Source organism: Thermobia domestica, chromosome 2 (genome assembly GCF_964235325.1).
Source record: "Thermobia domestica chromosome 2, izTheDome1.hap1.1, whole genome shotgun sequence".
In the NCBI taxonomy this organism is placed as follows: domain Eukaryota; kingdom Metazoa; phylum Arthropoda; class Insecta; order Zygentoma; family Lepismatidae; genus Thermobia; species Thermobia domestica.
In genome coordinates this window covers 281727583-281751664 of record NC_137455.1, presented here as the reverse complement: position 1 = coordinate 281751664, position 24082 = coordinate 281727583, and the positions used below count along the sequence as shown (strand labels likewise).

General features: G+C 34.8%; 1 protein-coding gene across 1 annotated transcript in view; it reads right to left on the bottom strand.

Moving 5' to 3' along the window:
• Window positions 1-24082, bottom strand: part of LOC145678531 (zinc finger protein 830) — a 65380-nt gene that overhangs the window by 23306 nt on the left and 17992 nt on the right. Inside the window, exon 3 of the mRNA XM_081748779.1 lies at window positions 9584-9778. Within this exon, the coding sequence (XP_081604905.1) occupies window positions 9584-9778 (195 nt within the window). The remainder of the gene's footprint in view (window positions 1-9583; window positions 9779-24082) is intronic.

Sequence of the window (24082 nt, the reverse complement as noted above, 5' to 3'; positions counted from 1 at the left end):
AAGACCTATGTGAAAAACCCACATCAGCTAATATTCCATTGGAAAGTCAAAAATTGAAGTAATTCTTCAAAAATACTATAAGAGGTCACTGCCATTCGGGTCAACTCTAAGGGAAGCCCGTGTGCAGATTTATGGCAGAGTACTAATAAATTAATCTTACTTTGATTCCTTGTTAAACGCGAATAAACCGTTCCCATTGTGAGTGCAATTTGATCAAATTATTTTATAGGAACTAGGACATTAAAGCATTAATACATTAATTTAACGTGTGTATTTCTTATTTTATACATTAAATTAATGTTTCAGCGTTTGACCAAACTGCATTTACAACATTAAAATGTGTGTTTTACATTGCAGGTAATTGACAGCTCTGGACCACATTCTACACACTCTTAGCAAAAAAATCTTAAGAGCGCGTTTGCTTACGTTTATACCCATTTTAAAAATAAGTTCCACAAACTGGGGAAATTGAAAGGAAGTCATCTACCGCTCCACACTTCTTTGCAATATGTGGAAGAATTGAAACATTACCTCGATGTGACAGAAATGAATATGAAATGAAATCTTTCAGTTTAACGACCCACGATTATGCACTTTAGGCTAAGGGAAACTATAATTAAAGCAAATTAATGATAATGGAAGAATTATGGAATGAGAATGTGGGAGGAAACGGGAGTACTCCGAGAAAACCCACAGACACGATGCTGTCCACTACAAACTTACTTGCCCGATGATCGAACTAGTGACCCCAGGTACCAGTGGTAAGCGTTCCTCTACTGAACCACCGTGTTCCCCTCAATATAATTCCTGGAAATGTGAGGAAAATGTCTTTTGCTAAAATGGAAAATGTTCTTTAAAACAACAGGTCATATTCGATCTTAGTTCATTCGGTTGCCGGCATGAGATCATGTGGTTCGGATTCCACATTAGCAGGTTCCATCTTATATAGCCTCGCTGCTGAAAGGGACATTTAACTCAAAATCAACTCAACTCGATCTTAATTCAAGTAAGGGACGTAGTAGGTGAGGGCACATCTATTCCAGCAAACATTAATGTAGAGAAAATGCTCCTATTGTTTCATGTGATATGGAGCGAAGCTTCTCATCATGCAAGACTATCTGTCAGACATTTTATTTAAAACTGCTTCTGAGTATCATGAAGAAAGGTATCGGTATTTACTGCAACAATTAGGAGTTCTGCGTATGATGCGCAGTATATACCGAGAAAATAATTTTCTGACCAAAGTCGTTTATTCCATTTATATTTAAAACATGAAAAAATTGCTTCGGAATAAATTTTCATATTCCTTCATATTTTGTCATTTTGAATTCCACATTGTCCTAAAATTTTCCTCATAAAAATCCGTTCTCCAGTAATGATAGTTGTTTGTGTGTCTACAGGCACGTAGATGAACCTGAAAATTTAACATGAGTTCGCACTTTACACACACACGACACTGACTGGCAATGTAGTATAAGGGAAAGGATAATATTCTACACAATCCACTAACTTCTGGCCTTCATTCAGGAGAGTATGACTAGTGCGTTCTACACTCGTTACTTAGTACTCGGCCTTATCTGAACATTTTGCGAGGTTCCTATGTTCCAGAGAATAACGACCATCTGCATACTACCGGTAACTCAAAATCGGTATAGAGCTCCTCCGTGGCTAAGCGGTTAGCGTACGCGCCTTTGGCGTGGGAGACCCGGGTTCGATTCCCGGCGGGAGCTCATGTGGCTCGGATTCCACGTTAATCAGTAGGTCCACGTCTCATATAGCCTCGCTGCTGAACGGGACGTTAAACTCAAAATCAACTCAACTCAAAATCGGTATACGCCTTCTAGCCCGACACGTTAGGTCTCCAGACCTAGGTTCCATCGATCATATGAGAAAAATAGTAAAACACCTGACCGCCAGTCCGGCTCTGGCAACATTCATCGCCTAGCTACGCCATGATCTACATCGAGCGTTAGATACCATAGTCCATACAGAAATTTAGCGTCTATACGACCGCTTCTCTCCACGAACATCTGCTTGTGTAATCGCTTGGTGAGTACCTCATTTCTCGTGTTTTACAGACCCTCATTTAACGGATATCGGAAGCAACGAACAAAATCAGGAGGCCGATTCAGTTTGAAAGTCCTGATTTTTAAACTAACATGTTGAACTTATTGTATTATGGTGTAGATTTACAGTGTGCACGCGTTTTATACTGTCAGATTGGGAAGTATGCTCCATTAAGAGTACAGTATTGTATTATTTCTCTTCCGTAATGTAATTGTGAATATTAGCCACTACAAACTTAAAGTCAGAATTTACAGACACTTAACAAACATCGAACCCCAATTGCCCCCTTTTTGACCGACAAAGCGAGGGATAAGTGTATTGTACGTTTTAAACACCTTGTACAATATATTTGGGATGTCCCACGAGCACCGTGTTGAGAACACTACCACCTACCATCATCATCTTCTTGTTTACCTACTACAAGTCTGGTGTATAAAGTCCTACTGAATGTTCATAAATATATTTCCACCAATGCATTTGCCACACAAAAATTATTTATTTTCTAAGTATAGCCTATGAAAATTTATATCAAACTGACCATTTGTCCTAAGTTTTATACAGACAATATTCACGACCAAATTCTACGTAAGTCTATTATTTTCTTTCATCTTTTGTACTTTCCTATAAATCCATTAACTTTTTATGACGTCAAAATAAAGGGTTGTCTGCAAATCTAACTCTTTATTTCTCTTAACTTTTAAGATATTTTTCAAAAGTAGCCAACCAAAAAAAAAAAAAAAAAAAAGATTATAAATTATTTCATAGTTCAATATTTTATGTCCTCATTTTCAAAGAATGTGGTCCATGATGAAAACTATGACATATATTTTTCGCACACTCTTCTCTTGCTGACATACCAAAATTAGGAAATGTTTTAGCACTGCAAATTTACAGCTTAACATTACGTTCAGAACAACCAACTATCGACATACAAATACTTATTAAAAACGATCTACAATGAATGAAATACTGCAAAATACTACTCTTGAGTTGTACAACTGATAATAATTATTTCACTATTCATAAATGATGTTAAGTAGACTCGTATATATTTATTTGATTACTATAGCATGAAAGCAATGATTGTCATAAAGTTGCGACTTCCACATTGGACTAAACCTACTGGCGGCTAACATAGTAGGAGTACTGTAGGCGGTATCCATAACTGAATGATGAGTACCTACGAGAACTCACCTCTTTCAGTAGATTTCCTTGTGGGCTAGTTTGCCGTTTTAAAAATAAGCATGAGTTGATTTTCCCTTAAAATAAGTGATGACTGTAGCAGTCAGCTACATGATGGTATCTTTTTTAATTGGCTTGGATTTTGATAGGAGTAATGCATCCATTTAAGAACACAAAATGTTGAAAAAAAAAAAGAATAGGGAATATGTATCCATTAAGTGGTTTATAATATAATTAGAATTGGTAAAAGGTATGTAAATAACCCGTTTATAATGTTCCATTGGGTTACTTTAAAATAATAATAATAATAATAATAATAATAATAATAATAATAATAATAATAATAATAATAATAAGAAGAAGAAGAAGAAGAAGAAGAAGAAGAAGAAGGAGGAGGAGGAGGAGGAGGAGGAGGAGGAGGAGGAAAGACAAAATTAAACAAAGGCAATGAATCGGATTATAGCTGTTGGCAATATTGTTTTTCCGAGCCTTCGTGGCGTGACTTGCTCCGCGCCGTCATGACTTGGTTCTTAGCTGGAGTGATGTCCGGAACTTCATGGTTGCTTGCTTATGTGGCATGGGTTCATGAGTGCGTATGTTAGCCTCTCTCAGTTGCATGCTTTCTCTAATGGTGGTGTGTTCGAATGAAGGAAGAAAGTGAAACAAGTAAAGTGAGTTTGTTGTAAGGCCACCAAGAAAGAATGTGTGTGTATTGGCTTTGGATTAGTGCTAGTTATTATTTTTCTGTTATATTTTACTGAATTAAAAAAAAAAAAAATGCGAAAGTCACGGATCAAAAGTAATTTATGGTGGGCAGTACCGTGGTCCTTGAGTACACGTTAGGACTATCTGTAATATTCTTGTTGTTTTTCAACATGTTTCTATTTTGCTTAAACTACGTGGTTATTAAACTGTTATTCTTTTGGGTGGTCGTTTGGTGCAATTGAAACGACTCACTTCATCTTGATCTGAGTGAATGATAAGTCAGTCGAGAAACAAATATTAAAAGCTGCAATGACGAGGGGTTGAAACCTGGTCGTTTGCAAGGTAAAAAGGTGGAATTTAATTTGAAAATCGAAATTGCTAAGTGTTCCTGAATTTGACAATTAGTTGTAGTGGGTGCATTAAACCTATGATGAAGATAGCAGTTTGGGTGTTGTATCGCATGCGAGAGGATTATGAACAGGATCAGAATCTTAATTACTTCTGTGTCAATCTCTTTGATTGACTTTGAATTTATGAAAGAAATAGAGACTTTAAAATTTTTGTCCCCCCCCCCAAAAAAAAAAAAAAGTTCCGACCAAACACATTTAGTGTTGACTTATGAATAGTTTGAGTCTAAATAATCCAATATTCAGTAATACCTTTATTTCAAGAGTATTTCTGACGCTTGCTTGCTTGATTGCTATTATTATTCCGATATTATATTTCCGTATATCATTGCCTTACTTTCGATGAAGCTGAAGTATTCTATAGAATGACCGTTAGTAATTGGTGTAAATAGCATTATTTCCTGTAAATATCTATTAAGAAAAATTGTTTAAAAGGTTGCTGATGCCAAAAATTAGAATCAATTAGTGAAATAATAAATATTCTTTTTGATTGAGCGGAACATATTGATCGTACTTTGATTACATGTTAAAGGAGATAACAATATTTTTTAAAAAAACATTTTGGTTGCGAAATAGAAGAATATACGAATAAGATTATCAGACTAGTAGTAATACTGAAAGATTAATAAGTTATTACGAATTATTGGATATTACATTGTATTAGTAGGAGTGTGTTAAATTAAGCTTGTCGAAGTTTTTGGATTTCTTATTAGAAAATAATATTACAGTAAATTTTCGAATTATATTGGATTTTTCGATTTGGATTATTAATAAATTCAGATTAGGAATAGGATTCAGGAAAAATGTTTTTAGAACTGAACTGACTTCTATTTGGTTATTCATGACATTTGACTTTCGGCATTTGATTAAGAATACTGAGATCACGTTTTTCCCCTTTTCTTGAATTCTTGGTTATCTCGGAAAAAGATTGGTTTAATTGTTGATATTTTGTTTATTTTGTTATAAGCTGAATATAAACTTATCTAACGCATTGTTACATATTCAGCTCTTGGTTAATTACATTATCATTGTTGTTATTTGTTTAGCTGAATATATGCTTGTCTAACGCATAAGTGTATATTCAGAACCACGTTGTTTGTAATAAAATTTGTTAATAGTTGAACTTTGGGCTTTTATTTATTTATTGCATTATATAAATTATACCTTGCCTTGAAAAATTGAATATTGGATTATATAGATTTCAGTTAAGCTTGAACCGGGTTGTTTTGGATGTCCGTAGTTCCGTCTGCTGTGGGGTCTCCACTTAGGTTGAGTAAGTGCTTTTTTTCACTCTCCCTTTGACTGCTTGTCCTGTGTTCTTGACTCCTGGTGGATGGGGACGCTACACGACCCATTCCTAAAAGCTCTGGTATGTCTAATGTTTTAAATCTTACAGTGCAATTCGCTCGACTATGCCAGCTGACATTACCCTAATGACAACTATACGTTAAATATAATTGGATATTGATCTCAATGAAGATAATAGAATAATAGAAGGTGTACAAAATTCATTTTGGCTGACTGCCTGAATATTATGTCTGAAGAGAAGCTTCCAGCCTTGTTTACAGCGGAGCTACGTTGGACCATTAAACATGAAGAAAACTGAAGAGCAGCACGAGAATACTGAAAATTGTGAATTAGGAAACTGAAGAGAAAGGATAGATTGATAATTAGAATTAGGAATATCACTAACACAAGAAGAAAGCAATTATTGTTTCATAATAGATGTTCACGAAACAGATATTCGTTCCTCTGATGCATAAGATATTCGGATTACGCTATCAAAAAAGCAGCTCCTAACAAAGACAATCTCTAAGGAACACAGAATAAATTACACATAATAGTAAAATGTAAATTAACTGTACCAAATTGTACTTCAGTACAAGAATTGACTTGCAAAGGGTTTAGGTTAGCTATACACAGAAGTACTATAATAGTAAAAGACGGAAAATAACAAATTTACTATACATTATAGTTTCATTTCAATAAGAAACGCACAATAAAGCTATTACTGTATACAGCACAATATATAAATAAAGGCAGTGTTACAGACTTTTTTCCCCTAATTTCCTAAGACTTAATTTTTATTTGTTGATTTTTCTTGCTTTCATTGCTTTTTATTCTTTTATTTTTTTTAAATTATTCATTTTTTTTAATTTTTAATTTTAATTTTATTTATTTTTTTTCTTTTTATTATTTTTATCTCATATTTCTTCTCATAAGGTATAGACCTAAGGCATAGGCAAACCTTGAATTTATCCTGTAATTGACTTTTTCAATATAAAAGCCTGAGTTTTAAACAAGTTAATAATTCACTTAATTGTCATATCTCTAACGGCATTTATGAAATGAATACCGATTTAAGATTTCTACATTATCATTTTTATTTAAGAAGAAAGACTGTTGTCAAAATTATGGTTGTTTTACTTAAATCTACCCTTCAGCAGGAAATATTTTTGGAAGTGAAGTTGCGAAACGATTAGTTTCACATTATTTTTCAAAATAATATACTTATTTATTTTTCGATGATAGCATAAAGTGTTTTAGACTATATTAGCGTAGCTGTTTTGGACTTTGTGGGCATCATTATTATAGAGAATAAGAAAACCGAAGTCTACTATATATCAAGTGTATCGAAAGTTCAGCGCTATAGACCAACTGCATTACAAGAAACGACACGCCAAAATGGAGAAAGAGGAAAGTTGTTGGATATAGATGGTTTTTAATCTAAAATAATGGATTTTTTCCCAATCAACCAGCTATTTTCGCTTCACACTGGTAAAGAGGCCAATGTTAAATGAAAACCCAACGTTGCCAGTTAAGCAAGATGTTCCCTTGTACTTTCTTCATATCAATAATACAGCATTGTTGGGGAACGGATTCGAGGTTATAGTGACCTTTCTTATAAACCAATCTTTAAAACATTCATTTTATTTTCTGCAATAAACTTTAAAACGTGCATTTCGTTTCATTTCTGCATTTTCTTTCATTTCACGTTACAATAGACTCTTTATTCACGTTTGAACCTTATCCGTGAAAACCGCAGAGATAACATACTCTCATAAACTTTACTTATACGTCATGATAATGCTCCAGCCAATGAGAGTGTAAGCGCAAACGAAATGAATAAAAATTTGTATAAAATGAGGGTTTCGAGATTACTTTTTACGTCTGGGTTCTAGACCAGTAGGCGGGGCTTCGTGAACGAAGCGGGAAGAGCGACATCCTATTAGGTAAGATGGCGGCTTCAAACTCAAACCGCCATCACAATTTGCACGGTTACAGCGTTTGTATACAAATAGTTTTGTATGCATTCAGTCTTATTGGAAAAGCTATCAATGTACGGGCGCTAGATAGTTTCCAAGTTCGATTTCCGAGCTTGGTTATTACGTTGGTATTCATTACCGTCCGCAGTAATCATAATAAGATGATCTAGGTTCCCTCAAACAACACTATGCACATCCCCCGTGCCATTTTTGGCACATCCCCCGTGCCAAACAGCCTGCTGAACAGAACCATTGCTTCTTCCTTTAACATAGGGCGTCTCACCGTCACAGGGCCATAGTCACTTTTAATTATACCATTTATTATGTAGGAATCTTACCTATTCAAGTATATTGCCGAGTCAGCGTACGCGCCTCTGGCGTGGGACACCCGGGTTCGATTCCCGGCGGGAGTTCATGTGGTTCGGATTCCACGTTAATCAGTAGGTCCACGTTATATGGCTTCGCTGCTGAACGGGACGTTAAACTCAAAATCAACTCAACTCAAGTATATGGCTTATTGTAAGTCATTTGCAGGACGGCTTTCTCGTATTTTGAGGTTTTTGAAAAAAAAATGCAATCATTAGACACATAAAAGAGGTCCCGAATTATAGCCGGTACTTAAATACGTACTTTTAAAATACGGTAACCGTGAAATTCAACTAACTATATTCAAAATTAATAAATACTTGTTTTACAAGTAAGAATAGTGATAAATTCTTGGGGGGGAAAATACTTTCTTTTAACATTTAAGAGCCTGCCTTACTAAAAATAATACAAAATTTATCATTTTTCTTTTGCTTGTTTATTCATGAGTGAAAGGAGATAATGAAATGCAAGTTACCATAATCATATATAATGCTATTCTACAACAGAAAATATGAACCTGAAGAATGTTCAGTGTTGCCATCCATAGAAATTACAGTGTTGCCAGAAAACAATTTCCCTAAAATCTAAGTTAAGACTGCAAGTAGAGGAATGAACTCAACTGCATTTGATTACATATCATGTTGTTTTGGTTTCTTGTGAATTACTTTTAATTAACATTATTATTTAGCTTTAATAACTGTATGTTAAAACTATTTTGTTTATTACAAACTAAATACAGCTATTATTTAAAAAGTAGTTCACAGGAAACCAAAACAAACAAACAGGATACGTAACCAAATGCAGTTGAGTTTGTTCCTCTACTCGCTGCCTTAACTTAGATTTTAGGGAAATTGTTTTTCTGGCAATACTGTAATTTCTATGGATGGCAACACTGAACATTCTTCAGGTTCATATTTTCTGTTGTAGAATAGCATTATATATGATTGTGGTAACTTACATTTCATTATCTCCTTTCACTGATGAATAAACAAGCAAAAGAAAAATGGTAAATTTGTATTATTTTTAATAAGGCAGGCTCTTAAGAATAATGATCTAGATTCTAGATGCATTTTCAATAAGGTGCCATATGTTAGTTAACTAAAGTGTACAAAGGTACAAACTTAAATTCTTCTGTATCTTTACTCTTAATCTGCGCCGTTCTGTGATGCATCTATCTATCTCAGTGATACTCCACAAGTATACTTATCTTGTTACACATCAATCTCATAATCTCTCTCTCTTGATAAACTATATCTCATAATCATTACAATTATAATCTGACTTCTATTCTAATCCGACTCCTATCATATTATAACTTTCATCATAATCTAACTATTTTCACATGCTATCTCACTTAACTACCATAACGGTCTGTGTTTTATTCTTAAACACTTTGTGTCCTATTCGCATATCCTACAACATAATTATCATATTTTAGCAATGTGACGTTCAATATGTAAACATCAACTAAACTGAAAATACTGTTATCGATTGACTACTTGTCTTCAGTCACATTGAAAAAAGGTTAAAATTAAAATTAAAAAAAGACGCCTTTACCCTTTTTATTTTATTATTATTTATGTCACATACCAAATGATCCAGGAACAGACGAAGTTGTATTGTCTTCTTCCTCCTCATCTTCATCCGAGCTAGCGTACTCCGTAACAAGAACAGAAGACTTTTTGAGTTTTTCTATCACTGGTTCAAACGGACCGTTTTTTGCTGAGACATTTTCCTTGTCGAAAAAATTAGGAGGTAATGGATCAGCTGTATTTTTTAATATTCCTACAAAAAAGAAAAAAGAAAAATAAACGCTTACTGCAATTTCATTAATAAAAATGCTAGAAAAATCGTCATTACTCAGATCAGGGTGTCTACTTTTATATGCTTATACAATATTCTACAAACGTACAAACGAACCAATTCATTTATCTGTAATTTATGACTATTTTAGTGGCCTCCCTTCACTCGTAACAGACACCCTTTTCACTCCTATTTATTTTTATTATTTAGTCATTACACCATAACAGAATTTAAATGCGAAAACTTTTTGGAAATGGGTTTTCCTATACAATAATTTTCTTGTTTACGCAGATGGTTAACTTAGACCATTATCACAGACGTTATACAATTTTCCACATACATAACTTACACTGAGTAGTATTAAATGTTCACGAACAAATATACAACCTTAGAACTGTATATACATGCACTTCACAACGTAACTCAGATTATTTATAGTTTCTGCAACACTTCTATCTGGTTGTCTAATTTAGCAATTTCCTGGTCAGTGTTTTTTTGAAGTTTGGCTTTCTTAGCTTCAAGTTCTTTGATTTTTGAACCGTTCGTTTTCGCTCTGATTGTTCGTCCTTCAGTTGTTGCTTCTGAAGATGACTTTCTGCTATGCTTTCTTTCCTTTTTTGTGATGCATTTCGCACATAATCTATCATGGGCTTCGTAATTTCGATGTTCTGAATGCCTCCCAACTTAAGAACACTATCATACACTAGACGTTGTGCAGTAAGTGACACTTCTTGAAGATTAGGTAATAAGATATCTTTGTTTACTGAGAAGCCAGACTCAACAGAGGCGTTTCCATGATATAAAATAAAGCATTTCTTCACAAAATGACACAGTTGTTTATATTCCTCTTTGCCTTTGAGTAGTTGTGAGTATAACTGATCTAACCCGTCTGCTTTTCTTGAAAAGGACTCCAAATTAACTTTCAAGGCTGAGGACTCTACGAAAGATGTGTATTGCCTCTTTACTTCATCTGCTGTAATTGCTGAAATTTGCTTTTTTGAAACGAAAACTTTAAGAGCAACAGACAATCTTCGTACTCACAATGTTGGTTGGGTAACGATAATTTCAGGATTCAAAGCAGTGAGTGCTTTGGTTAATGGATATTTCAGGGGACTACGATCCTTAATCTTGACAACCAGAGCTGCCAAAATGGTGCCGCATTCCTTACGGAATTCTAAATGTTCCCGTTCATTTCCTTTCGATATCTTCAGGGCAGCTTTTGCAGTAAATCCAATATCACTCTCATGATAAAGAAGCTGGTTTTCTTTTTTCAACACATCTATTTTTACCACTGGTTCACTGATAACAGATGACTTCAGGAACCTCATTATTAAATTCTTCATCACACACGTCAAGTCTCTATATAAAAAAGGTACTACTGGTTTGTCTGTCTGAAGAGCAACTAATAAAGGTTCCAACTGCGCAGCCACAAAAATAAAGAAGCCCAACTTTGCTTCAAGAAATTGTGATTCCAAGGCAAGTGTTATAATTTTGTAGCTGTTATGTTTCCACATACATAACTTACACTGAGTAGTATTAAATGTTCACGAACAAATATACAACCTTAAAACTGTATATACATGCACTTCACAACGTAACTCAGATTATTTATAGTTTCTGCAACACTTCTATCTGATTTTCTAATTTAGCAATCTCCTGGTCAGTGTTTTTTTGAAGTTTGGCTTTCTTAGCTTCAAGTTCTTTGATTTTTTGAACCGTTCGTTTTCGCTCTGATTGTTCGTCCTTCAGTTGTTGCTGGCTGCAATACTTTCAAATGTTAGTTAATATTTCAAGTGCTCGACTGGCTGCAGATACTTTCCACCCAACGTGTCCTGCAAAACTTCTTAGGAAAAATATTTGAACCAGATCAATCAACATAGTCTCCACTTCTTGCAGGTGAATCCTTGAAGAGATTGTCCAGTGCAAATAAGAACTCTTCTATTTCCCATTTCACTTTCTTGAACGCAAAACGAAATGCTCCATGTATAATATGCAGACCACAGCTTCCAATTAGTACCACAGCACGACCACTTTCATCATCCTTCATGTCTTCTTGCAGTAGCTCCAGGAACTTGAAGTTAACATTAGGACCATCCATAGAAATTTGGAGCACCTGATGCATATCTTAATCACAAATGGACTTTTTGAAACCATTCAGCAGGTGATTCGCATGATTAAGGAAAACTGAATTCAAGTATCTTGTCTCAACTGTGTCTGTTTTATCATTCCAGAAACGGAGATGCACATCAATTTGACCACGTTAAACTACTTTGTTCAAAGACTCATCGAAACACACAACATATTCATTAACACGCCTCAACGATTCTGTTAATTGATCCTTGAAGAATGTTGCAAGACCATACATAACAGTATAAGGAAGTTTGTCTTTCTTCATTTCGAATTTGCTAGCTATTTGGCTGTCAGAGAACATATTTTTAAACAACTCAGAACAATTGTACACCGATCGCAATGAAAAGTGGCTCATAACAACTTTCAGCGCCCACAGTATCTCTCCTTTTGTGCTTTCTGTTGAAACAAAATACGGGGATTTGACCTTCAAAGATGGATTCTGTGATGTTGATGCTCCTGATGAGTTATTGGCCACTTGGATAGAACTACTTGCTGGCAACTTCACTTGTTCACGATGGGTGGTTTTTATACTTTGAGAAGAGTCGCGGTTTGCTGAAAATGACTGTGGCTGTCCACGAAAAGTCTCGAATATCTTTGGTTGTGACTTAGTGCGTACTGTGGCAGAAATCATCTGGTGTCCTTTACTTGCAGAGTAACTACATACTGCACGACGACCCATGTTTCTCAAATCAAATGTTTTATTGCAATCAACACATTTGAGAAACTGATCTCCATCTACTTTAGCAAGCTAAGGTATGAACTGAAGGTCCTCCAACCACAACTCATTACAATGACACTTCTTCGACATCTTCCGTACGATCAAATACTCAAACTGAAGGTAAAGAAGCATACATGTGAACAGTGGAAAAGTTCAACTCTCAAGGGAGAGAAATGACACAAGACACAAGAGATGATACCAAAAAATTAAATAATTACATCCTGAAACTTATTACTTTTACCACTGGACTTTTAGAGACAAGCTCAAGAAAGAAAGAAAGAAAGAAATTTAAAAAGACTAAAAGCTAGAAAAGAGACTCGCGCCTATCACTGCACGAACTGACTGATACAACGGAAACTTCTAGTTGACGTGGAGAGTTGAAATTTGGCATATTTTCGGAGAGAAACTTGTGAAAAGAGACAATGAAAAAATTCCTCATGTTATTTAATTTTGCTTTTGACATACAATCTCATGTTTTAAGTAATTGGAATTGCAATTTTAAAAATTTGAAATTCGATATGCTTGTAGGTCTCCAGGCCTTCCAGCAGGACATTGAAAAAAAAAAAAGGACAGTTTGGCTTATACAATAGAATTTATGGTCTGAAGCACAAATAAATAAATAAATAAATACATATAAAATAAAAAATGTATTGTAAGAAAAGGCCACCATTCACCCCAATAGGCAATTGGAAACAAGATTTAGATTAATACAGAATAAGAGTATATATAACCTTTTGCTTGTTAAACTTAATAGACCTGGTGCATTGTTTTGGAAAAAAAGAAACTGATTGAAATAAACGATTTTACTAGTTAAAGAAAAATTATCAATGTATTTCCCTCTCAAATAAACAATGTAAAAGAATTTTATTCATCATAGGTCTGCAAATTATATATACACTTCTAACAACTGTTATACAACGTAAATTTCAGGCCTTTTCCAGTTCATAAATAATTTCCAGGATTTTCACTCTTTTTCTGCTTTCCATGACTTTTCCCGGGTATTTTCACAACACACTTTTATTTCCAGGTTTTCCAGGACGCGTGGAACCCTGCATATTATGCACAGCAATATTCGAAGGCGCTGGGAAAGTTGGTGAATACCAACACACCTTAATGGCCAGCCAATACTGCTGCAAACACTGCTGAAAGAAAACGCTGGTACAGCTTGCGTTATAAGGAACTGGAGCATGGCAAGGTTCCTCAGTTAAGCTTCGCTGGGGAAGAATAAGCACATAGGAAACAAAGAAAAAAAGAGTGGACATGGGAGGATAGGAAGAAGCAAATTTAAAAAAATAATAGTGAGAATTAGTGACTAGTCCTCAGAAAGAATGCTAAGACACATTTAGCATATTGCTAATATGTAGCAATTTAAATCATCACTGCAACTGCCCTTGGCTTGTATTTTTAATAATTTAATGACTGAAAAATACAGGAAATAAGGGGCAAGATTAAAATATAGGACAAATATACACAAATTTCCAAAATAGAGGAAAAAATAGGAAAATAGGACAGCTGCGAGGCCTGGGTTTCTGATACCTTTATCTAAGTAACAAAAAATCAATTTTAGGTGGGTTTTACAGGAAACTGAAACATCTTTCCCATGTTATTTAAGTGGCATATATTCTGCACCCCAAAATGTTGGTACTTTCGGTAGGGCCATAATGACGAAATTGCCATGCTTGTAGGTTTATGAGGTGCGAGACCGTAGCCCGAGCTAGCGCGAGGGTCTTGGGGCGAAGCCCCAGCTAGCCTTTGACTAGTTTCCATTATAGAGGTCCTGGGAAAGATTTTTTCCTGACCCTACAAATTCTCTGACTTTCCCTGACCGGTAGACACCTTGTCAGATGCTTCTGGTATTTCCTATATATGTACATATACAAAGGAAGGTCGGTATTCACTGCATATTGCAATTTGTTAGTTGTTAATAGCAAAACAAGTTGTCCTATTTTAATAAAAACCTTTTACAGTCGTAGTTAATATCCAAGAAACTACAAGTGAAATGGAAGAGCACCATTATTCAATAGTAGAGCGATCAGTTTTAGAACGAGAAGTCCCTGGTTTGACCACAGTCCATATAAGTTTGTGGTGGGCAACACTGTGTCCGTGCGTTTTCAGGGGTTCTTCCTTTCCTCCTACATTCTCATTCCACCAATTATTTCATAACCGTCCGTCTTCTTTAGCCTAAAGGTATAACGATGAGATTGTTAAAGATTTCATTTCATGTTTTAAAAGTGCAAATGCAAGAAAATAAATTTTCTTGTTCTACTGCGTGGATGTAAAAGCTGGACAATAGCTTTGAAATAAATAAATAAAGAAGCAAAAAGAGAGAGCAACCACTGGGTAAATGGAGAGAGGTTATACATGGTTCACACTGAAATTCTGATACTAATTTTCCTGACTTCCCATGACTACGTAAATAAATTTTCCGTGACCCACGCACAGCGAACGGAATTTGGTTAGGTTTAGAAAACAAATTATTTTTTAATAGATTTCCACTATTCCCATTGCCACCCATAGCTCTCCTTTTTATTCTTAAATGCAGTATAAACTTACATTCTTAAAGTAAACACTTATCATGAGTCAAACTTCCTGTATATGGAAAACAATAAAACATTGATAACAAACAATAATTATACATTAATGTAACATCTCAGTATTCTGAAGATACTCAAGCATAAACATATATGACATAGTTTAACGCCTATCTCTTGTATTATTTACAATCAGAAAACCTAACTTATTTTCTTCTTTTGTAGCACCTCATTTTTTTTTATCTAATTTGCTATTCCTGCAAAGCAAGACTTTAACAGCTTTTGATGCTCCCAAAGCTTCTTTATTTCCAAAGATAATTGTTTCTTTATAGCTTTTTAATCTTCCTTCTAAAGCTGCGTTGATTCTTTGAGGTGTTCTTCACATCTTCTGTAAGCAGCTGTTTTGTTAAAATCATTTGAGTAATAGGAAGGAACTCTTTGAATACTTTCCTGAAATCTGATTAGATTTTCCCTGACTCTTCTGTGAAATATAGCACTTTTCCTGAGTCTAGGCATATTTTGAAGCATTTCTCTGACTTTCCCTGATCTCAAGGTCAGTGTAAACCTGTTATGCAAAGCCAAACTTTGCAAAACAATGCAATACGTAACTGTGTATCAACGACTAATAAAATCGAGACGTCTGAGATTGATGGAAATATTACTTGCAATGAAAATGCGAATAAATCTTTAGTCAAAGAGTCTCCCTGAAAAGAATTTTTCTGTTAGAACTAAAACTACGATGTACCATAGTTTTCAATTTTCGTTATACATATTACATCTAATAGATTATAGATATTACATCTAATACATACCTTACAGCATTCTCACTTAACAACTTCTACAATTTTCAAGTTTCTGGACCATTCTGGTTTTATTGGCACGAAAAAACATGATAATGTTGGGATGTTAGGATGTTTATCTAGAACTTCAATGGTATAATTCATTAAAACTTATGAAGCCTCTCAGCAGCTACAACAGCTTCACCTATCACACGTGAGACTTGTCACTTACCCATGATAGTCCTTTTTTTTTTTTTCCTAGACACAAGTTATGAAATTGTCTTTTGCCCAATGAGCCCGAATGAAAGTTCAATATTGTATTTTTATGTTTAATGAAAACAAAATTCAAATGCAATTTCTCAATGTGTTTTTAATAAACTAACAATGACAGGGGTGTTCATAACAGGGTTGGAAAAAAATATTAAAAAAAAAAGAACAAAACATGTGTTTAAAACATGAAAAAGGTGTTTAAAATGTTTTAAACATGTTTTAAAACACACGAAAAAAACATGTTTTAAACTTTTTGAACAGTTTAAAACACGATTTTAAACATATTTCAAAATCGGATAATAACTTGTTTATTAAGATTTCTTGCTCTTTACTAGCAACCAGTGATATTATTTAACAACTGGTTCTGTATATATACATACATATCGTTATATATATATATATATATATATATATATATATATATATATATATATATATATATATATATATATATATATAGAGAGAGAGAGAGAGAGAGAGAGAGAGAGAGAGAGAGAGAGAGAGAGAGAGAGAGAGTAGATGGAGGATAGATAGAGAAATAGATATAACTCTCTTAGGAAACAAACCGTACAAGGTAGACAAAAGCAAATTTTTTTACTGGATACCACAAGTGACAAGAAGTGACCTACACAGCATTCTAATACAAGGTGGTGTGACGAAATTAGGTACTACTGCAAATATCTAGGATACAAATTACCCAACATATATTGTTGTCAAAAAGTATTGGAAAGCTCTTAATCCAGCAATGGATCAGCAAGTGTTGATAATATGTATGCGTTTCGAATATACGTAGACCTAAATAACCCTCATCACTATTGTGTGTTTCAAATGATAAGCGGCATGACCTTGAGTTGGCTTCACGCGGCGTCCAATTGGCTTTGAGCGCTGTTGACAATTCGCGACAAGTAGTACGCTGACTTCTCGCGCTACTGCAAATCTTGACAATGCCAGAGGCGCTTATTATAAATATTGTACTAGCACATTAACTGCTCACTTTACCAAGTAGAGAAAAAAATTACGAACACATACGTGAAAACTACATCTTTTTATGACAACTGGTTGTCATGATACACACTTTTAAAGGTTTCCATATAAAACAATTAGTAAAACGAGCGTTAAGCCCCACGTCTAATTTCCAGTGGATTTTTCTTCGATTTAGAACTGGAACTCAACTTTTATTACAGGAGAATCAGGGGTGTAATCAGCAGGTTGTTCTAGGGGAACATTCCTTTCAGGGGGAGGAAAGCTTTTCACACATTAAAAACAGAACAAATGACCTCTTTCAGAATATGAAAGCATTTTAACTCACCATGTATACTATACACATATTATGTTTTCACGATGCTACCTTATCAAAAGACGGATCTTGACAGTACTGAAGTTGAAAACCGGATTGTAAGTATTCATAAAGTAATAATGTAAAAGAATAAAGTATTCATAAGAAAACAAATGCTGTTTATAGCAGTCTGTTTATCTGACTTTGTGTTCATGTAGGTTAAAATACTAAAGGGAAAAAACTCGAAAATATATCAACTCAGACATTATTATGCAATAATATAGTAGCGAGTTCACAGTGCCCCAGTTAGGGAAATGAGAATATAAAGCATATGATTAATTTTAGTTGTTTCAATTAAGTATAGAAACCGTGTTGATGTTTGCTTTTTTTTTTTTTTTTTTTTAATTTTCACATTTCACTATAAACGTCCCTCATTTGCATTAACTGTTAAATAAGTTTATTAAATATACCAGACGAACCTCGTTTTGGAGTTGGAAATAGTTTGGAAAGACAGGGGCCCCTTTTCCCCCGTGGCTACATACCTTTGCTATCTGATTCATATATATACGCCTAACATCGTAAGAATAAAGCATAGGAAGTTTGTAATTTCTTTTGAAATTTACTTCAAGATAGGCTCTTTCTTATTCGACAGAAGAAGCGCAGTATGTTTTCTGTTCCTTTTTTTCTTTCACGTTCCACTGCCTTATTATGTGCGACTTTTAACACCCTCTTTTCTTCTCTATATAAGGGAACCAAAATCATCAGGCATCTACGGTAAATGGTGTCATAAATTATAGTAACTCAAAATAAACTCGAGCATATCGAGTTGCTTAGGAATCAGATGGATTGGTTTCGTGGCACCTACACCAAGCCCAAGCGTGTTACTTGTTATGAAAACGGATAAGGAAAGAAAGGAGCAAGTTGTGTAGGAACGTAACTTCCCTTCTGGCATAATGAGAATTCATCAGTGATTCGTTTGCTTTCTTTCGTGGTAATTCCTTTGTTCTCCAAAATTATAGTTGACAATGTCTTTAAGCAAACCGAGTACAGCATAAGTTTTTTTTTTAAGTTTTACGAAGTTAAGCTCGAAGAATTATTTTTTTGTGTTTACAGTTTTGGAACCCATAACAATAAATTTACAAGACTCAGATTCAGACAATGACGAAATATTAACTGACATAGACGATAGTGAAAGTAATGTTGAAGACGAGTATTTAGCATATCCACTGGAAAAGTTAATACGTAAGTAATTTAGTTACTATATATACTTTTAGGATGCACAGTCAGAATTCTTGAGGTTGCTGGAATAGTACATTTACATTGTGAATAATGTTGCCAATGTATGTGTCATAATCTCAACTGGAGGACGAGCGAGAAGGGAAAGGGGAGTCCAAAATCCGGCAACACCGCGCGGAATATCGTGCACCATTGGCCACTGCCCGTGATGCTTTACATCTGAAACACACAGTACACTCATGTGATCCCAGTTTTCATTTTTGATATCTGAGCATTTGAGATTAAGAAATAAATCGCTTATACACTGTTTCTCGGAATCATATGTTTAACGCTTTAGCTCTGAGAATTTCTAAAAACAAAGAGTTAAACTGAAATTTACTGTTCCTGGGTATAACTGGGTAAATTTCACTGTTATGTCTGGTTATAACAAACGGTTCTGCGAGCTCGAAATATTTAACAACTGGTTCTAGCGAACCGGTCGGAACTGGCTGAATAGCACCGACTTGTAACCGACCTTTTCATTTATTTTATCCCTGTTAAGACTGCAAAGTATTGGGTACAGAATATTTTAGTATAGAATCACAACTTTTTCATATCACGACCCCCTTTTACTAATCCTCTTGCCAGTAACTCACATAAGTACTTTCTTGGTTGTAATAAGCTTTAAAATCTACCTACTATGGAGATTTCACACAATCTATCAATATACATGGTGAAATAAAAGTACTCACCACCCTTGTGTGTTGAGAACGGATTGAGGGAAAATGATGAAACTTGAAAGTGGTCTGACACATCAAATGGTGCTATCAACCATCATGGCTGCCATCTTTGATTGCAATTCGAAATTTCAAATGCAAAGGGAGTCATTTTACATGTTTTAAGGTTAGAATTTTTACCAGAAATACGCTTGTGCGGTTATTTTAGCCCTAAGACAAGTCATTTCAGAGTTACTGTTTCTGAAAGTTTTCTAGTTATGTCCTTAGGAGCTAAACTCGCGTTTCGTGGAGGCGGGTGAGATTTTAGTTGCAAAATTTGATTACTATTTCAGAACACTGATGCTAATAAAATTATTTTAAAATAATAAATTTTCGAAAAGTAATATTTGAAGCACACTTCGCGTTGTGTTAACTTCAAAATTTTTTCTGCAAGCCTATGTAATTGGTTGCTTTTTTCAAGTCAATAATTTATTGAAGAAAAGTAAGCGTTCCGAGCACAATGGATCCAAGTCCATTTTCAATAAGGTTCAGTTTTACTCGGGAAACGGATTCTATTTCAAAACATATCTTCGCAGTCAAGAGTGCGGCTAGGAGGGCAGCCGCCCCAACTCCACGCTGAATCTCAGATTTTGGGGACAGTAAGGCAGTTTTAGAAACCTTTTGATAAGCAAAGTCCAACAGAACAAGTTTGAGGTCCTTACACCGAATAAATACGGAGGAAATATAGATGATCAAAACGTTGCTCAGGCTCAATTTCCAGAATTTTAAGCAGACCCGAAACTCGAAAGTAGATCCACCTTTGAAATCCTAGGCCAAAAAATAAACAAGAGAGCAATTTAGGCCTATAGTTGCTTACGATCAATATAAATGGTGATCGAGGTCCGTATTTATTCGGTATAAGGACTTCATTTTTTTTCTGTGGACTTTGCTGAGCAAAGGGTTTCTAAATCTGCATTACTGCTCCCAACATCTGAAATTGAGGCTAGGGGGCGGATGACCTCTAAACGGACGCCCCTCTCTAGCGACAATCATATAAAACTCTAGATTGCACCTTGTCATGAGTTTTTCTTTCTTTCATTTCGGATTCTTTCTCTAAAGCAGCGTTTCCCAACCTTTTTCAACTTACGGCACACTACAGGTGTAACTTGAATTACCGCGGCACACTCATAAATATCATTATTATTATTTGTAAATATAAAATACCGTGATATATATATATATATATATATATATATATATATATATATATATATTGTGATTACTGATGTTTTCACAGAGAAGAAAGCTCGATCATTGGCTTTCCCCCGTGGTAAATCATTATGCTTATTTTTTTATTCTAATTTAAAAATAGAAAACAATTGCAATGAAATGTTGGACTCAGGATTTTAAAAATACGTTTTCTTTTTCGAAAACTGCATCCAATTTTTCACTAAGAAAGATCACTAATAACAAACGAACAAACAAATCTCTTTTTACTTTTAAAACACAAATGTAGGTAATTTGTATGCATGTTTGCTTTGTTGAAAAGATTCAGTGTAAATTTAAAATTTCAAGTTACGAAATAGTCTGCAGCAATAAAGAAGCAATAATGGTCATAACAGTGACAACAAATACTTTTTTAACATTACAAATGTACGGGAAACGCTGAGCACTCTAAAGTATGTATGTACGAAGACTGAGAACCAACATGTACTGTATCAATGAATGCCTGCGATATTTGAGAAGCAAAATTTAGCAAAGAACTATTTATTTTCTGAATACAACACAAAAATTTGTTTCCATAATAATTCTTTTATTTTTATCAGTTCTATAAAAAGTGCAACCTTCGACTACGACACTTTCTCGCAAGTTAACTGATAAGCATTTAAACAGTACAATAAACGTTAAAAACAAGGGGAAAAAAGAGACAAAAGAAATTGTAGATCACCACACTGACCTGCTGTAGCCACGAGAAATCAAAACATTCACATGGGAAGAAGTCTTTTGAATGAGAAGCACTTTTTGATCAATTTCTTTTTCTGGCAGGTTTTTTTTCACAAAAATGAAATAAAATAAAAATAAACATGTTTAAAACAAGTCTTAAAAAATACACGTGTTTAAAACAAAATGTTTAAAATGTATATAAAATTTGTTTGAAACAAAATCAATTGTTTAAAACAAGTTTTAATCATTTGTTTTAAACAAAACAACCCTGGTTCATAATCTTTTAAAGATTTTGAAACGCCTAGTAAATCTCGTATGTGTTCCATGATTCTATCACTAATACACTGTATTTCTTTTTGACAGCCCAATGTATCTCTGCACTCATAACAAACTAAGACCCACATATGTGGGTTCCCTGAAATAACTAAATTGTTCTCTACATTTTTTGTGGGAAAGGGGCACATTAGTAACGTTAAAGCGACCTGCCTAAAATATGTTTTCAGTTTGTTGGAGACATACGGATACAGTGGAGCACCAGTCCATTTTATTTATGTCCCAACTATTTCATCTCTTTTCAAGAAATCCAAAATTTTTATTTACCATTTCTATAAATTGCGTGGGTACTCGCACTACGTTTGATACACTTAAAGGAAACCGCAAATACACGTTATGGATTACTTGACAAGCGAAAAGGTAATGAAAAGAAGGAAAGGAAAAAATGAACGAACACTTAAGACTTCAACATTACTGCTGCCTCCCTTCTTTACAAAAGTTAAAAAGTTAACGGAGGCTAATTGAGTGGACCAGCTTACTGTGGAATCCAAACTAGTTGAACTCCCAAAAAGGAATCGAACGTGTTCCACATTTTCTGGTGTTCGTGAGTCTGTAGTTTATAAATAAATTATGAATAAAAATAATACACACTGGGATGACCGAAAGGAACATTAACACTAGAATCATAGAACACAGTTGAAGTTCAAGGAATTATTAATATCAAGCCTTCCATTACATTTAAAAGGATCAAAACATCAAACTGAGACAGAATAGTCAAAGTAACAAATTTAGAAATTAAAAGTCAGGTATTTATGTACATAAAAATACAGAACTGAATGTATACGGGCTCATTGGACCACACATGGTTTCTGCTGCCTCATAATTTCTAAACCAAAAGAGAAAATGGCTGTAGGTTACATATTGTTTTACATGTGATAGTTTGGTGAACTTATACTAGTTGCTAACTCCTAGGAGACTTTACTAGTTTTACTGTGTTCAAGTTCTAGAGAAATTCTAGCCTATTCACGCACATTTTCACACACCTAGGCTGTATGGTTTTTGTTTTATTTACTTAGTTTTCCTCTAAAGATATGACCGAACAATTCCGAAAATTTGAAGGTGCAGAGGTTGTTAAAGGGAAATCTGAGATAGATATTAGGTATAATTTCCTTAATGACTTTTTCAAGTACTAGTTGAATCCCGTTAACTGCTTTAATACGGTATTTATTCGAACATGTGTCCACGTAAAAATAAGATAATATAACTCTGGAACGCCTGGAGCAGTTTTAACCAAACTTGGTTCGCATATTACTTACAGTCTGGAAAAGAGTATTGTGGAGGTAAGACCACCTAGCACAACTAGAGGGATAAGATGAAATGACACAAAAATGATCGATATTAGTGTCGGGTCTATAGTTATTCGAATGCAACGAAACTTTCAGACACAGTATGGAAGGAAACCACCGTCCCGACCAACTACTCGGGCTTGGCATACATCATTTATGGGAACAGGTAGTGTTCTCCATAAACAGCCCATCCTTTTGAGGCGCTAATGTGGACAATGTACGCCAGGCGTTTGCAAGGAATCCGACAAAATCAATACATTCAGCGGTCAGAGAATTGCAAATGCCACGATCAACAATGCACAAAGTCTTGCATTAGAGGTTATGTCTTTACGCCTACAAGATGTAGCTGCTTCAGGCACTAAAGCCTACGAACAAACTTCAACGTGAACAGCCTGTTGTGGATATGATAGCAAAGACTGATGGAAACAATGACAATTTGGAAAAGACTTGTTTCTCCGATGAGTCAATTTTTTCATGTATCCGGCAAATTGAATAGTCATAACGTTCACATATGAGAATCAGAGCGTCCTTGTGTTACACGTGAAAAGAAAGAGACAGTCCCACCGTCAATGTGTGGTTCGGACTTACCAAAATTGTACCATTGGTCCTTTCTTTTTCAGTAAGTCTCCCGTCAACAGTGATATTTACCTAGACATGTTACAAGAGTTGCCTATGCCACAATTGGAACATCTGCAACTGACATCATATTCAAGCAGGATGGAGTACCACCTCACTGCTCCCTGAATGTCCGTGTCAATTTTTGGATGAAAAGTTTCCCGATAAATAGATTAAACGAGGTGGTCTGATTCGGTGGCCGCCAAGATAATCTGACCTCATACTACTACACTTCTTCTTGTATGAGTTTTGTAAAGGATCATATGTATCGATCCAAGGTTACAGACCTAAAACACTTGAAGATATACATACGCTTTCGGAGTATACATGAGTATGTCACCGTGGAGTTGCTGAAAATATACTGTGAGTAAGACATCCAAGAGGTGGCATTTGGAAGGGGTAACATGTAAAAATAATCCAAAACGACCGATATTAGCGAGTAATTCATAGCTTTCGGGGCTGCCAATGCAGTT